General features: G+C 36.7%; 1 protein-coding gene and 2 long non-coding RNA genes across 3 annotated transcripts; 1 reads left to right on the top strand and 2 right to left on the bottom strand.

The window, feature by feature from the left end:
* Positions 1 to 80: 80 nt before the first annotated feature.
* On the bottom strand, positions 81 to 604 carry LOC139194439 (uncharacterized). Its single transcript, XR_011579267.1, has 2 exons — positions 464 to 604; positions 81 to 368 (listed from the first exon to the last, which is right to left on the bottom strand). It is a non-coding gene; the product is annotated as an uncharacterized lncRNA (long non-coding RNA).
* Positions 363 to 8,387, top strand: LOC139194438 (GABA transporter 1-like). Its single transcript, XM_070819005.1, has 7 exons — positions 363 to 1,399; positions 2,510 to 2,740; positions 6,172 to 6,269; positions 6,653 to 6,839; positions 7,033 to 7,163; positions 7,541 to 7,774; positions 7,858 to 8,387. Exons 1-7 carry the CDS (start codon positions 1,129 to 1,131, stop codon positions 8,236 to 8,238), a joined length of 1,533 nt encoding a protein of 510 aa, XP_070675106.1. The 5' UTR covers positions 363 to 1,128; the 3' UTR covers positions 8,239 to 8,387.
* Positions 8,388 to 8,517: 130 nt separating this feature from the next.
* On the bottom strand, positions 8,518 to 9,345 carry LOC139194440 (uncharacterized). Its single transcript, XR_011579268.1, has 2 exons — positions 8,901 to 9,345; positions 8,518 to 8,805 (listed from the first exon to the last, which is right to left on the bottom strand). It is a non-coding gene; the product is annotated as an uncharacterized lncRNA (long non-coding RNA).
* Between the last annotated feature and the right edge of the window lie 5,894 nt (positions 9,346 to 15,239).

The following is a 15,239-nucleotide window of genomic DNA, read 5'->3' as shown; positions in this document are numbered from 1 at the left end:
AATGGTTGAAATCAACACAATATAATGCGTCTATGTATGATGTTGTGCCATCTTTGCAAAAGTAGGTGTGAAATAATCTCTACTGCAGAAATATCCATGATTTAATTTCGAATGTCGCAAGATATAAAATTGCATTAGAAATTTGATCTCATGTCTGTTTCCTATCATAAAATCTTAAGCTATCCTCATGCAACAAGAAGTTCAAAATACCGACCCCTAAACCAAAGCGCAAAATCCATATTAAGTTTCAATGATAACAAGTCCAAGGTCTCGTTTACGGGCATATCAAACTCCGATAGAAATCTTGCACAGTGGGCTTGCAAACTGAATAACACACTTCTTCTTCAGATCAAAAGCTCAGCATAGACCTGAACAAGTTTGAAACAAAAGATATCAGTCTACCGTTGTCAGTGACTTTGTATGTGTGTGCGCGTATGTGAGAGAGAGACAGAAATAGAGCTACCCCTATGTCTAAGGAACAAAAGGGATGAAGTCAATAGATGTTCCTGGACCCAGCATTGACCGAGGGACATTCTGACCAAAACCCGGTAGTGAAGCAGGATTGAATTTCAGATTAAAACCCGGTGGAGAAGCAGGGTTAACATTCTGGCCAAAATCCGGTGGAGAAGCAGGATTAACATTCTGACCAAAACCTGATAGAGAAGCAGGATTAACATTCTGACCAAAACTCGGTAGAGAAGCAGGATTGATGCTGTTTGCACCAATTAGATGACCTGATCCACTATTGGCCGGAGTTTCCAAGAGAGCAGATGCAGGTGAAGTGCATATCCCATCGTTCTTTGCCTTTGGAGGAATCATTATCAAGGGCGTAGCCCTTGGAATGCCTCCATTTCCTGGCAGCCTCGATGGGTAAGAAGATCTGGCCCGGCGGCTCTTTTTCCTTTCCTTTCTGGTACCTTGCTCAAAACTTCCAACAACGATCTGATAAATCAAACATGATTAGCTCGCAAGAGGGGTTTGACTGTTAAGTAGAGACGTAGCCACGTTGACAACACTACAGACCTTTTATATCACATTTTTTCTCTCGATTATATTAGAAAGAAAAACAATAATATATAGTGACGACGAAGGAAAGTTGCGCATCATCGAAGGGACCGCTTTGACTGTATGCGCTACGCAGATCGGCTATATATTATGTACACACGCAGATATATAATCCCATGTCTATCTTCAAGATCTGATCCCATCCCACTTCTTTTGTTGCTCTTGGTTTTGTTTTCTGTTTTTCGGCAGAGAGAGATGGGGGCGCTGCCACCAACATCGGTAGCAGTAGATGATGATCGAGTAGATGATGCAAAAGTTGGCCGCGAAGAAGCTGATCATGATCACGAACAGAAGCAACTCGATGCTGGTGCTCTTTTTGTTCTCAAATCCAAAGGTACACATATAAACTACTTTGTTAATTCTTCATATCATATTATAAGATACAGAATATTATGGTTGTATGAATTTCATATTAGGAAGAGAAACTATTGTCTAATGATTTAAATGATTATGAGCCTCTTCTTTTTATTTACATGTTGAGTTCAACAATTCGTATACGTAATCTTATGTTGTTCAATATATATAATGTTGAACACATAAAAAAAAAAAAAAAAACCTTGCCTAAATAATTTCAGCTCTCTCAACTATAACTGGTAATTCGATTAAAAAAATTAGATTTAGAATGGAAGCTTATTTTATGTTTGTTTATCTTTATTGTGATGATCTCTTCCACCGTGGTCATTATCATCATCATCACATTGATTGGTGGCTTTGATTTTTTTTTCTTCATCCTTTTTGTTCTCTCTCTCTCTCTCTCTCTCTCTCATAATTCATATGGCTCAAAATTCGGACAAGGATTGTCTGCCCTCCTATTTTTGGTGCCCTTCTGTTTGTGTAGTCTCGGTTAAACCACGTCAACATTTTATATTACTATTCACTTTTGTCTTATTATCTCTATAAAAAAACAATATAAAACGTTAACGTGGCTTAACCGTGACCACACAAAACAGGAGGGCATGGAAGGGCACAAAAAATAAGAGGGTAGACAATCCTTGTCCTCAAAATTCTGGTTGTTACTGTTTCTCACACCACTGTACATGTTGAGTTGTTGACCATACATACCACTTAATTTGCATTGTGCATACATATGTGCTCGAGTATAACATCTTGTTTTATAAGATTTTTAGCCGTTTAGATTTTTATTTTAGTGATACGATATATATTGGTGCAACTGCTAACAACAAAAAAAGGGTAACAATCGCAAAGTAAGTGTGATTGTTTCAGGCGTACTTATTGCTAAAAGTGTTAATACTTATGCTTTTAGCAATAACTAATCTAGAAATAGTCTCGCTTGCTCCATGTCTATTTGTAGTCTTTTTATTTGTGTTGAAATTTTCTAGTATCATTTTTCATCAATAGCTTCAAATAATATTGTTATATAAAATGGGAGAAAGAAGTAAAAAGAAAAGACAGAATATTTGAATTAGTAATATTGTCAATGTAGGATCATGGGTGCACTGCGGTTATCACTTGACAACATCAATTGTTGCTCCGGCACTCCTGAGTTTGCCGTACGCTTTCACCTTCCTCGGATGGGCGGGCGGAATTTTGTGTTTAGTCATCGGAGCATTAGTTACTTTCTATTCGTACAATTTAATCTCTTTGGTTCTTGAACACTATGCTCAATTGGGCCATCGCCATCTACGATTCAGAGACATGGCTCATGACATTTTAGGTACGTACCAATTTGAAGACCCTTTTTTGGCCTCTCATTCTTAATTATGTGCACCTGTCATTAATAAGTTTTTTATGTTATTGCTAGCAATAATACTATCCAATACAGGACAATCCACTACTTACTTGCTAGTAGAGCTAAAATGTTGTTATATTTATAAGTTTATTTGACATGTAGATATGGTGTTGCAAAAGTCTTAAGGTCAACATTTGCAGTTTAGGGTTTTGTTTGGGCCTGAAATACCAGTAAGCTTAAGTGAGATTGTGGGAAAATTAAGCTTAAGTGAGGCTCAGTAGAGTCCTTAATGAATTAAAATTGCCAAAGATAAGGATGGGCTCATATGAGGTTCGAATTATTCTAAAAGTCATAATTCATTCTTGATCAGATAGTGATGAATTAAGTGCATAAAGGGGTTAGGTTCAGAATCTTGGTTCAAATCAAAGATGTCAGGATTGGATAAAGATGAGTTTTGACTAAGGAAGTGATTATAGTGATAAAGAGAGAATATTCAAGTAAACACAATCCTATATGGACTCTACCTTGGCGACTTATTTATTATGAAGTTCATCTCTATAAATAGAAGAGGTTCTACAACATGAAAGCCTTCAACTCAACAAACAACTCAAACGCTCTACGTGAAACCCTTCTCACACCCTAAGAAAAATACTAACAATCTTAACCCTCCTGTCAACACATCTTCAATTTGAATAAGTAAACAACAATGGAGTAGTATGATCAAACAACGTAGGAGCACAGTTTGGACAAGTAAATAGCACCGCTTCTAAGTTGGTTGGTTGTCTATCCAAGTCTTGGTAGATGAAGACTTCTTAATTCTTTTGCCTGAACAGGTCATTTCACTAACTTCCCAGCAAAGTGAAGTGTTCTATGATTGGATACTCTCATCTCTTTTTAGTACCTTTGCAGATAATTAGGCACCCTTGTCTTCAATTTCTAGAACTCAAGGCCGAGACGCGTTCCTTCCTCCGCCGTAGTTGCTCAAGTGCAAAAGTCGCAACGCATCCAATACCACCACCACCACACCTATTCTACTTGTTTGACCAAACTCAGTCTTAAGTTGGCACGCCCACATTTACCAAAAGAAAACAGTTAACTCATAGTTACTCAGTTACACACCACGTAGACTTGTAATTTTTAAAGTTATTAAAAGTTTAATTTTTAATAAGGGAACTTTAACGAAAAGCTCCCAGTACTTTTTACTTTAACGAAAAACCACATTTTTACACTAAAAAGTCAATCATAGTACTTTCACTTTACCCTTTATTTTATCCTTATTGTTAAAACTCAAAGTTTTCAAACCTTTTTCATTAGTTTTCATTTTTAATAATACATGTGTACGCTAAAAATTGAGCAATTTCGAGTAGACATAAATATATGCCACATAGTCTATCGCCTACCCACGAGTTTATTATTGCATATCATGGGTGCCCTATCCTACATATTTTTGTACTAATCTTAGCTTCACCTGGGTTTTTCACTAGTTGTAGCCAGTGTTCTAAAAAACGCCCTAGGCGGTCGCCTAGGCGCTGGGCGCCTAGCAACAGAGGCGTTTTTGGGAAAATCGGGCGGAAAAATCAGGTTGGGCCTAGGCGGGCTAGGCGGGCTGGGCGGCTAGGCGGGCTGGGCGGCTAGGCGGGCTAGGCGGTCCTAGGCGGCCCTAGGCGGTCTTAGGAGGTTTTTTTTTTATTTATTTTTTATTAATTGCGTGCTTTTTTCTTTTTTGGTTTCATGGTGGTATACTTATGGAAATGGTGTATCTAATTTGCAAATTATGGATTTACTACAAGTTCATCCAATACTTATGGAAATAGTGTACCTAATTTGCATTTTATCATTATTTTATTATCCATACAAGTATAGTTTTTTTTTAGGTGTCAATATGCACTTATTTACAAGATATACAAGAAATTTACCTAAATCCGCCTAGGCCGCCTAGGCACTAGACGCTAACCCTCCGCCCGACTAGCGCCTAACATTTTTTAGAACCTTGGTTGTAGCCCAAGCTAGTGGTCTCTTTCCTTTCACTAGAGGCATATGAGTATGATTGATAAGTATTAATTATTGATATCAAAATCAAACATATGATATTCATACATATAGCACCAGATTTAGTAAGTGATAGATTATCTTGATAGTTAGGGTCTTTTTTCTTCAACTTGTTGCATTTTGGCTTGAACCCATCCCTTTTTTTCTCAGTGGAGAATAATGTAAAATATCTTTTGTTCTTAAAGAAATATAGAGAGCAATTGTAAGTGTAGAATCTGTAGATGCATCAATGACAATAATGTACACAACCAGCACCAAATTTAGTTAATCAGTGTAAAAAATGTGTTAGGAAAGGCTCTTAGTACTACGGTTTAGTAGTGTTCTTCTTCACTTATAAGTGAGAAGTTATAGGTTTGATTTTCACCAAAGACGAAGTTGAACCACATCATTACGACGGATCCAATGTGAGGCTTAGTCCATTCTCTCACCCTCTTAATGTAGATACTATCGTTTGTCAAAAAAAAAAAAAAAAAAAAAAGAGCTAGGAAAGTGATTTTTACACTCTCCTTTTTATTTATAGTCATTAGATTAAATAAGTCAAATGAAATCAAAGGCTATAAATAAATATTTTATAGAGGCTCTATTTATTTAACGAGTATATTAGAGGCATTTTCCTCTCCTAATGTGGGATGTGGCTTGTCTGCCATTAACTTTGAAATGGGCCAAATGGCCCTTGTCAAATTTTATTTACCAAAAGAAAATGGGTTTGCCCGTATTGAAAAGAAGATTTAGCAAGAAAACATGTTGAATAATATTGATATATTGATGACCAATTAACCTTTGATGAAGTCACATTTCTCTTTTTAATCTCGGAAGATGTGTCAGGGTTGATTGTTTGGGAGGTGGATTGTCTGCCCACCCATTTTCATACTCTCCCAATCCCCTTCTATTTGTGTGGTCACGGTTAAGTCACGTCAACATTTTATATTCATATTACTTTTTGTTTTATTATTTTTATAAAAAAAAATTAATATGAAATGTTGACGTGACTTAACCGTGACCACACATCACAGGAGGGCATGGGAAGAGTGTGGAAATGAGAGGGCAGACAATCCACCTCCGATTGTTTGACTTTCATACCTACTCTATCCAACAATATAATCACCAAAACATAATTTTAGAATGATAAAAAAGTACCGCAATGAATCAATGATCATATTCGTTCCTGTGTTAAGGGGTATGTACTACTCGAAATCCACTATGTTTGATTCTAAAAAATCTCACCTGTAAAAGATCAAAATAAATATCATTAGATAATAATACAAAGTAACTAGGGTGATCAATGTTTAAAATGTATAATTTCACGTATTATAAGTAGAAAAATAAACTTATGCCAATATGTCATTGTTACAAATCGAATCTTACAGGCCCGAGATGGAGTCGTTATTTTGTTGGTCCAATTCAATTCCTAGTATGTTATGGTGCTGTTGTGGCCTGTACTCTTTTGGGAGGACAATGCATGAAGGTAATCCGATTAATTCTTTATCACCTTCTTTATTTATTTTTATTTATGTTTTTTATTGTTTGAGCACGTTGATATTATGTACATTAAAGGGAGGCGAAATCGAGATAAGTCACACAATGAGCGAGTCACAATAAATTGATATCAAACTTGCAATCGACAAGATTTGAATCTAAGATTTATACTTACAAGTAGAGAAAGATCACTAGACTCTAGTAGCAAGTGACACTGTTTTTTTGTTTCTTAACGAAGAAAATTTTCTAACGACTCACTCTCTCACTGGGTAGAAGACTTTTTTTTAAGGCTTCCACTCATATATATTATGATTCTTCTCAGCTGGCAACTTTGTTTTTGTTTGAAAACTTTCATGTTTTATAATTATGCAGGCAGTTTACTTGCTGACCAACCCAAATGGGACTATGAAGCTATACGAGTTTGTGATCATATTTGGGTGCTTAATGCTGCTTTTGGCTCAAATCCCATCTTTTCACTCACTCAGGCACATCAACTTGGTGTCTGTCTTTCTTTGCCTAGCATATAGTGCTTGTACCACTGCTGCCTGCATCTACATTGGTAATGTCTTTGCTACATTGCCAAACAGGACATACAGTCATTGAAATCAAGTTCATTGCCATGTGGGTTATTTGGGCATAGTTTAGTTGACTAAAGGACTATGTTTCCCGTAGGTGCTCGAATTCGTATCACACTTTCCATAACTTAGAATAGATGAAAACTTACAAGAATGAATATAATTTTTTTTTTGCAGGAAGTTCTTCCAAGGGGCCGCATAAGAACTATTCCTTGAATGGCAACAGTCAAAGTCGAGTTTTTGGGGTCTTTAATGCTAATGCCATCATTGCTACAACATTTGGCAATGGTATCATTCCAGAAATTCAGGTTCAAAATATTTCAATTGTCCTTACTTCCCTTTCATATTCTTAGGATTTAGTACCAGGCGTGTTTGGAAGTGTTGCTTGCAACAAAGTGTATTTATTAGACGGTGATTTGTTAGAAGCACATAATTTATTTTATTAAAAACTCTAGTGCTTCTTACATATTTACCTGAAATCATTTCATAAAAAAGCGTTATCGGTCCCTGTAAAAGAAGCACCCAAAGTCCAACCGAAAAACAATTTTTCATATTTCAGCCAATAACAGCCCAAAGTGCTTTTGGAATGATCAAAAGTGCTCACAAACACACCCTAGTAGGCTCAAACATATTACTTTATTTTCTGGATTTTGGGAACTAATAATTGTAGAATTTTTGGTAATAGGCAACAATAGCACCACCAGTGAAGGGAAAGATGTTCAAGGGACTCTGTGTTTGTTATGCAGTAGTGACGATGACTTTCTTCAGTGTTGCCATCTCTGGCTATTGGGCATTTGGCAACCAATCCGAAGGCCTCATTCTTAGCAACTTCTTGGATGATGGCAAACCTTTGGTGCCAAAGTGGTTCATCTTCATGATCAACCTTTTCACCATACTCCAACTATCAGCGGTTGGCGTGGTAAGAAATTAATCGAACACCACCACCCAAAGTCCCTTCTTCAAACGTGGAGCAAAACACTAATCCACTTGCTTGGTTTGCAGGTTTATCTCCAGCCCACAAACGAAGTTCTTGAGCGAGCATTTGCAGATCCAACTAGCAAAGAGTTGTCTGCTCGCAATGTGATCCCGAGGGCAGTATCTCGCTCGATGTCTGTCATCTTAGCAACCATTATAGCAGCAATGCTTCCATTTTTTGGTGACATCAATGCGGTTATTGGGGCTTTTGGTTTCATGCCCCTCGACTTCATCTTGCCTGTCGTGTTCTATAACTTGACCTTCAAGCCATCTAAAAGAAGCCCCATTTTCGTGTTAAACACCACTATTGCAGTGGTTTTCTCAATCTTGGGGGTTCTAGCTGCAATTGCTGCTGTAAGACAAATAAGCCTCGACGCCAAAACTTATCAGTTGTTTGCTAATGTATGAACACCATTAAGCAAATATTGCTCGCTTTCGCTCAAGTGGTATAGACAAGCTGGATGAAGTGTAGATCGTAGGTTGGATTTCCCTTGTAACTAAAGTATTTGATCGCCGTTCCAGTGCGCATAATATTATGCATCTACTATTTGCAGCGATTCTTATTTTTACTTGCAACGGTAGGTGCAAGACAATCTGCAATCTAACAAATGGTTGAAATCAACACAATATAATGCGTCTATGTATGATGTTGTGCCATCTTTGCAAAAGTAGGTGTGAAATAATCTCTACCGCAGAAATATCCATGATTTAATTTCGAATATCGCAAGATATAAAATTGCATTAGAAATTTGATCTCATGTCTGTTTCCTATCATAAAATCTTAAGCTATCCTCATGCAACAAGAAGTTCAAAATACCGACCCCTAAACCAAAGCGCAAAATCCATATTAAGTTATAATGATAACAAGTCCAAGGTCTTGTTTACGGGCATATCAAACTCCGATAGAAATCTTGCACTGTGGACTTGCAAACTGAATAACACACTTCTTCTTCAGGTCAAAAGCTCAGCATAGACCTGAACAAGTTTGAAACAAAAGATATCAGTCTACCGTTGTCAGTGACTTTGTATGTGTGTGCGCGTATGTGAGAGAGAGACAGAAATAGAGCTACCCCTATGTCTAGGGAACAAAAGGGATGAAGTCAATAGATGTTCCTGGACCCAGCATTGACTGAGGGACATTCTGACCAAAACCCGGTAGTGAAGCAGGATTGAATTTCAGATTAAAACCCGGTGGAGAAGCAGGGTTAACATTCTGGCCAAAATCCGGTGGAGAAGCAGGGTTAACATTCTGACCAAAACCTGATAGAGGAGCAGGATTTACATTCTGACCAAAGCTCGGTAGAGAAGCAGGATTGATGCTGTTTGCACCAATTAGATGACCTGATCCACTATTGGCCGGAGTTTCCAAGAGAGCAGATGCAGGTGAAGTGCATATCCCATCGTTCTTTGCCTTTGGAGGAATCATTATCAAGGGCGTAGCCCTTGTAATGCCTCCATTTCCTGGCAGCCTCGATGGGTAAGAAGATCTGGCCCGGCGGCTCTTTTTCCTTTCCTTCCTGGTACCTTGCTCAAAACTTCCAACAACGATCTGATAAATCAAAACAATCCAAATTAAGACTGACAGTAATTATAAAAGTTCTGCTTTAAATGTAATGGAACATCAGAGTGATTGTGAAGAGTACTAATTAATTCTTGAAATCCAATAAAGCTATCATATCAAGCTAATAGTTTAAGGTCATAAGGAATTATGACAAGCACTTTTTAACCTGAAAAAACTAGAGTTCGTAACAAACATTAGATTTCCAGAATAGTCCGATGGGAACTGTAAAAGCAAATTATGTAATTCTACTTCCACGGTCAAAAGAAAGGACTTACTTGAACAGGCTCAGCAGCTATCATAAAACCAGCTACAGAACCACCGAAAGCCTTCCCATCATGATTTGCCAGCAAAACGTTTATCATCCAACTTTTTTCAAGTGGGTTTCGCATTGAACCATATACAAATGTTCCAGATAGAGAGAGAATCTGAAATGGACCCTGCATGAAGGAAGAAAATAAGGAAGAAAGAATTACTCTAGCCATGGCATCATTTTATCTCACCAGTTTCTTAGTTGCTAGTCATAGACTGCTTCACTGAACAAGGTTCAAGCAATTATTTTCTTCAAAAAATACCAGCTAAAATGTTAGTAATGTCAGGATCAAGTTGCTTGAGGTTTAACACTAACATGCGGTATGTTCATCGTTCCAGTTAAAAGTCTTATGAATTTTCTCAACTAGTGGTCAACTTTAACCAACTGATGTTGTGTTGAGTTCGAGTTATGTTTGGAAATTGTAACCTACTAACTGCTAATAAAAATCTAGCAATCAATTGAAATAAATGAATTAAAGGAAAAGGTATTGATAAAAGAATTCTGTGCGAGAATCATGCCTTGAATCTCAGATAAGAACCAGAAAGTTTGCGGATACAAACGATAGAAACCACACCCACAGCAGAAAGAATGCACATTGCTCGATTAGTTGATTGAGATAATAATAGTAACTGACTAAGAATGTTCTGCAAAAAGAGAAAAAAGAACATAAGAATTGAGAATAACTAATCAAAATGGCCTTGAGACATTCTCACAGATATATCTAACATTACCTCCCCAAGCTTAACAGTCAGTATATGAGGCATTAACTCTCCCAGAGCGGGGTACACAGGAAACCCACCTGCAGAAACAGTAGTGGATGTTAGAACGAAAATATGCTTATATAGCAACTTACAGAAGTTAAAAGATTTAACCGGACAATAGCATGTTAAGCTAATAAATGTTACAACTTATGTGCGTTAGTGCAACAAAAGCAAGCAGGATTGGCGTAGAATGAGGAAGAGAAGAACAAGGGATTTCGAACTATTTAGGAGTGATATAAGCCAAAAAATACTCAAATTGAAGTATCATACTTCCCGTTATGATCCTTGTAGCTAGATTGGTCTCTGTTCATCATCAGAAAAAAAATAAAAAAAATTCAAACTGGGAAGAATTAACTCGAATCATTGCTGGAATTGGTGATCATTCAAAACCAAAATACACCCAATCTCCCTAAAGTTACAATCTGTAACTATCCAATATAACGGGACAAAACTGATCTTCGACGTAACAGCTTGCAAGAGATGAAATGGTTTTCTTAAATCTAGAAACCATGCACCAAAAAGCTTTTGATAGGATAATAATTAAGCTTTTAATAAATTACTCAACCAAATAGATACGAAAATCTTCTTTCACGAAAAGAAACCACAGACAGTAAGAACATCCCAAGTCATATAAATAGCATTAAAAAATCAAAGTCAGATTCCTGTCCTAACCTGCATAATTCCACCTATTTATCCCAAAATCCAACAGTAGAACAACAAAAGTTATCTTTATCATCATCGGCACCAAGTAACTAGACACAATAGAGAAAACCAAACAGACACATATAACAGAATCGATACAGTAACCGCAGTGACTTGTGGAAGAAGAAAGACACAAAAACAATTACAAGCTCACTTTTTGGACAATCAACAAACACAAAATCTAACAAAATTCCTATCCATATGGGATTTCAGTGGAAAACAGCAAGAGAACTCACCAGTAGAAGCAAAGGGCTTCAATTTATTACTGGAACCTTTAGGGCGCCCCCTTTTTCTTTTTGGTAAAGTCTCCGTAGACAAATGCGATAAGGTGGATGGATTTGGTATTATTGCTATACTATCTGCATCATCATGCTCAATTTTCTTGCCTTTTCCTTTACTATTGGTATTGTTGGAGTCCAATATTATTGGTCTTGTTGCTGATCCATTGTTGTTTCCGAAGACAACAATATCTCTTCCTGTTTCCTTTAGCCCTTCTTTGGCAGCCCTCGATTCATTTTCTTTATACTTCTTCATCCCATGTTCATCTCCATCAGATTCGAACCTTACTCCAGTTTTGTCACCATCAAACTCCAACCTCACTCCAATTTCATCAGCTGACTCCAGCAGCAGCTTCATTCCATTCACTTCATTGGACCCCAAGTTCATGGTTGAGGATTCCATGAAAGTCTCAGTTGCATTGGCGGGCTCGCTATTAGCGAGCGGAGTCTGAGGAAAGTAGTCAGTGAAGTTTTGCTCTTCCATGGATCGGTTGGGTCTGCACACAAAAGGGAAACATACAAAATCACCGAAAATGAGGAGGGAGGCTTGATGTATGAACAGAGAATAGTTCAACAATAGTTCTGTTTGTAAATTAAGGCGCCAAGAGGGTGTTCTTTCTTCTTTTATCTCAATTTTTTTTTTTAGTTGGTTGAGATTTTTCTGAGCGTATATAATTTTGATGAAAGGGTGGAAAGCACCCTATTCCTATGATGTTGCCTTCTTTATTCTAGTTCAAATGAAACCCTTAATTATTTTCGTTTTGATGTAAACAAATTTCACTTGTATCTCAAAACGTAAAGAATATAAACCCTATTCTCTAAAAAGAAAATGAGAGGCTGAAATATCTTCGTAAGTGCCTCCGGAAGGTGAATTGTGCTAGCTTGGCCACCGGTTGATCTCTTTTTTCAAAATAAAAAAAGTAGAGTTGGGAGGGATAAAATATGCAAGTGGTCATATTCATCATATATATATATATATATATATTAACAAACAATATTATCTACGCTAAATGAATTATCATAATCAAACTAAATCCTAAACAACAAACAAGACCTTCAAGTCTAAAATTTTGATTTAAGACTTGTGGACATTCATGGACTCCTTCAAAATAGTATTCAATCAAAATATAATTTGCCACCAGACTATGCTAAGTGGCAGTGCCACACCATTAATAGCTTGCCATGTGTTATGCTTTAAATATAATTTTTTTTTATATATTTAAAGCTTTATAAGTAAAACCAAAAACAAAAATATAAAAATATAAAAAGGAAAAACTGAACAGTGAAACTATAAAATCAACTATAACTTAAATAATCAAACTTATTGAAGCCCCAGTTCAATTTGTTGTTGACCACATTCCAATTTTCAAATGCAAAGTTCATTATAAAAATTTGTGATTAGAAGTCTTGGAAGATTTTTTCATCTCAAAAATGGAGTATATTCGAATTTTCGGATGAAACTGAATTTCCAAAAAAAATTGGATTGCCCCAAGGCTAAAACTCCCGGATCACAAAGTAATAATTTGGATTGCCTAAACATTGCAATGCATGAATGTCCAGCTCCATGAAAACATTTTTACGAATCTCCTATTGATAAGGATTTCTTTTTATCCGCAAAACAATTGATTAGAAATTTAAAGGATCATGCCCCAGCAGAGAGAACAGTCAAGACATCATAACAAACCGAAAGTTTAAATTGTTCGCTGAAGGACAAGGAAGACCATCAAATAATACAGAGTTCATATCAACATATATATAATATCTTCTTAAAATTATGAGAGTTCTTTATTTGTTCTAGTCATTCTTATATTCATTGTTACACAGATATTCTTATAGGAGATGGATATATGAATAACAATATTCAATTGTATATAGTCCTTGAAGAAAAGAAAAAGTATCATATTATTTTTCTTGTAATACCAGAGGGACCAAGGAGAAAGAACATGACATGTTTTGAGTGGGTTGTAGTGCCATTCAGCATAGCATAGTGACAAGTTAAGCTCTACGCAAAATTTTCTCACAAACAAGACCTCGAGGTTTAAAATTTTGATTTAAGACTTGTGGACATTCATGGACTCTTTCAAAATAGTATTCAGTCAAAATTTTGCGGACTAATCTTTTTTTCTTTTTCTTTTTGAATAGGAGTATGTTTTGATCTGGTAAGATATAATTTATTGGAAATTCAACATGGAACAATTATTCAATTTTTTTTCAAAAGGAAAAGTAATGCACTTCAAAAGACAATTTGTTGAGTTTGACCAAAAAAAAGGAAGAAGAAAAAGACAATTTCGAATTTTAAAACAAATCACAGTACTCGAAAAAAAAAAGGAGATAAATTGAAAGAGAAAAATTTGTGAGATGTAGAAAATAGTTCACCCAACTAACATTAACTGTTTGTATATATTATTTGGTATTACGATTTAATGGTCTTCTTTATCATCCTTAAAGTTCTATTCTCTCTAAAGGGTGAACTTGAACCAAATTATTGAAGCTAGTTTATTGTGAGTTTTAGTGTAGATAATATCCTCTATTTTCAAAAACCTTAACTAATTAGCATTTGTCACATCCCGGCCTGGGTCCACCACATCCCAGGCCCGTTCCACCACTATAGCACGATATTGTCTGTTTTGGGCTTACCATTCCCTCACGGTTTTGTTTTTGGGAACTCACGAGCAACTTCCCAATGGGTCACCCATCTTGGGAGTGCTCTGGCCTCATTCTCGCTTTAATTTCGGAGTTCCTACGGAACCCGAAGCCAGAAAGCTCCCAAAAGGCCTCATGCTAGGTAGGGATGGGAATATACATTTAAGGATCACTCCCCTGGGCGATGTGGGATGTTACAATCCACCCCCCTTAGGGGCCCGACGTCCTCATCGGCACACTTTCGGCCAGGGATTGGCTCTGTTACCATTTTGTCACATCCCGGCCCGGGTCCACCATATCCCGGGCCGATTCCACCACCATAGCACGATATTGTCTGCTTTGGGCTTACCATTCCCTCATGGTTTTGTTTTTGGGAACTCACGATCAACTTTCCAGTGGGTCACCCATCCTGGGAGTGCTTTGGCCTCCTTCTCGCTTAATTTCGGAGTTCATACGGAATCCGAAGCCAATAAGCTCCCAAAAGGCCTCGTGCTAGGTAGGGATGGGAATATACATTTAAGGATCACTCCCTTGGGCGAAGTGGGATGTTACAGCATATGCATAGAGGTAGGATTGACAAACTTTTTTACACTAATTTCTAGCCCTTAGATTGTTTTTACAATAGTCCTTATTAGAGGTGACCAGGAGATTTTTTTATGGGACACTTTGAATGCGGTCCCTAACCATCAATATTCTTTGACTCTAACCTTGTCTATTTTTAGTTTTTGATCGAAATTCCTGACATTAATGTAATAATATAATTTACTATATTTTTTAAATTAAAAATTGAAATTTGTATTTGTTTTTATTAATGAACGATAAATAGAACATGCAATTATAGATATCAGATCCATGCATATATGGATGGAGAAATATCTTCTCCTTCATAACCTGGTGTTCCAAGTAAAGAAGAATCACACACACTAATGGACGAGCAACCATTAACTTACCAACAGATCCAGGCTATCATATCTAGAGAGCCGTCATCAATATGTAGTCTCTAGATCTCACATAGGAGTGTACACACATATCATTTGCGATGACCCAAGACCTAATTCAAAAGTTTTAGCTCAAGTTGACATTTGTGATTCCTAATGTTTTGTTAAGTATGTGATAACCCGTCCCAAATTTTACTATTTTATGAATTTTAAAAG

This window comes from Malus domestica, chromosome 03, assembly GCF_042453785.1.
Source record: "Malus domestica chromosome 03, GDT2T_hap1".
NCBI lineage: Eukaryota > Viridiplantae > Streptophyta > Magnoliopsida > Rosales > Rosaceae > Malus > Malus domestica.
This window is presented reverse-complemented; position numbering and strand designations above follow the sequence as displayed.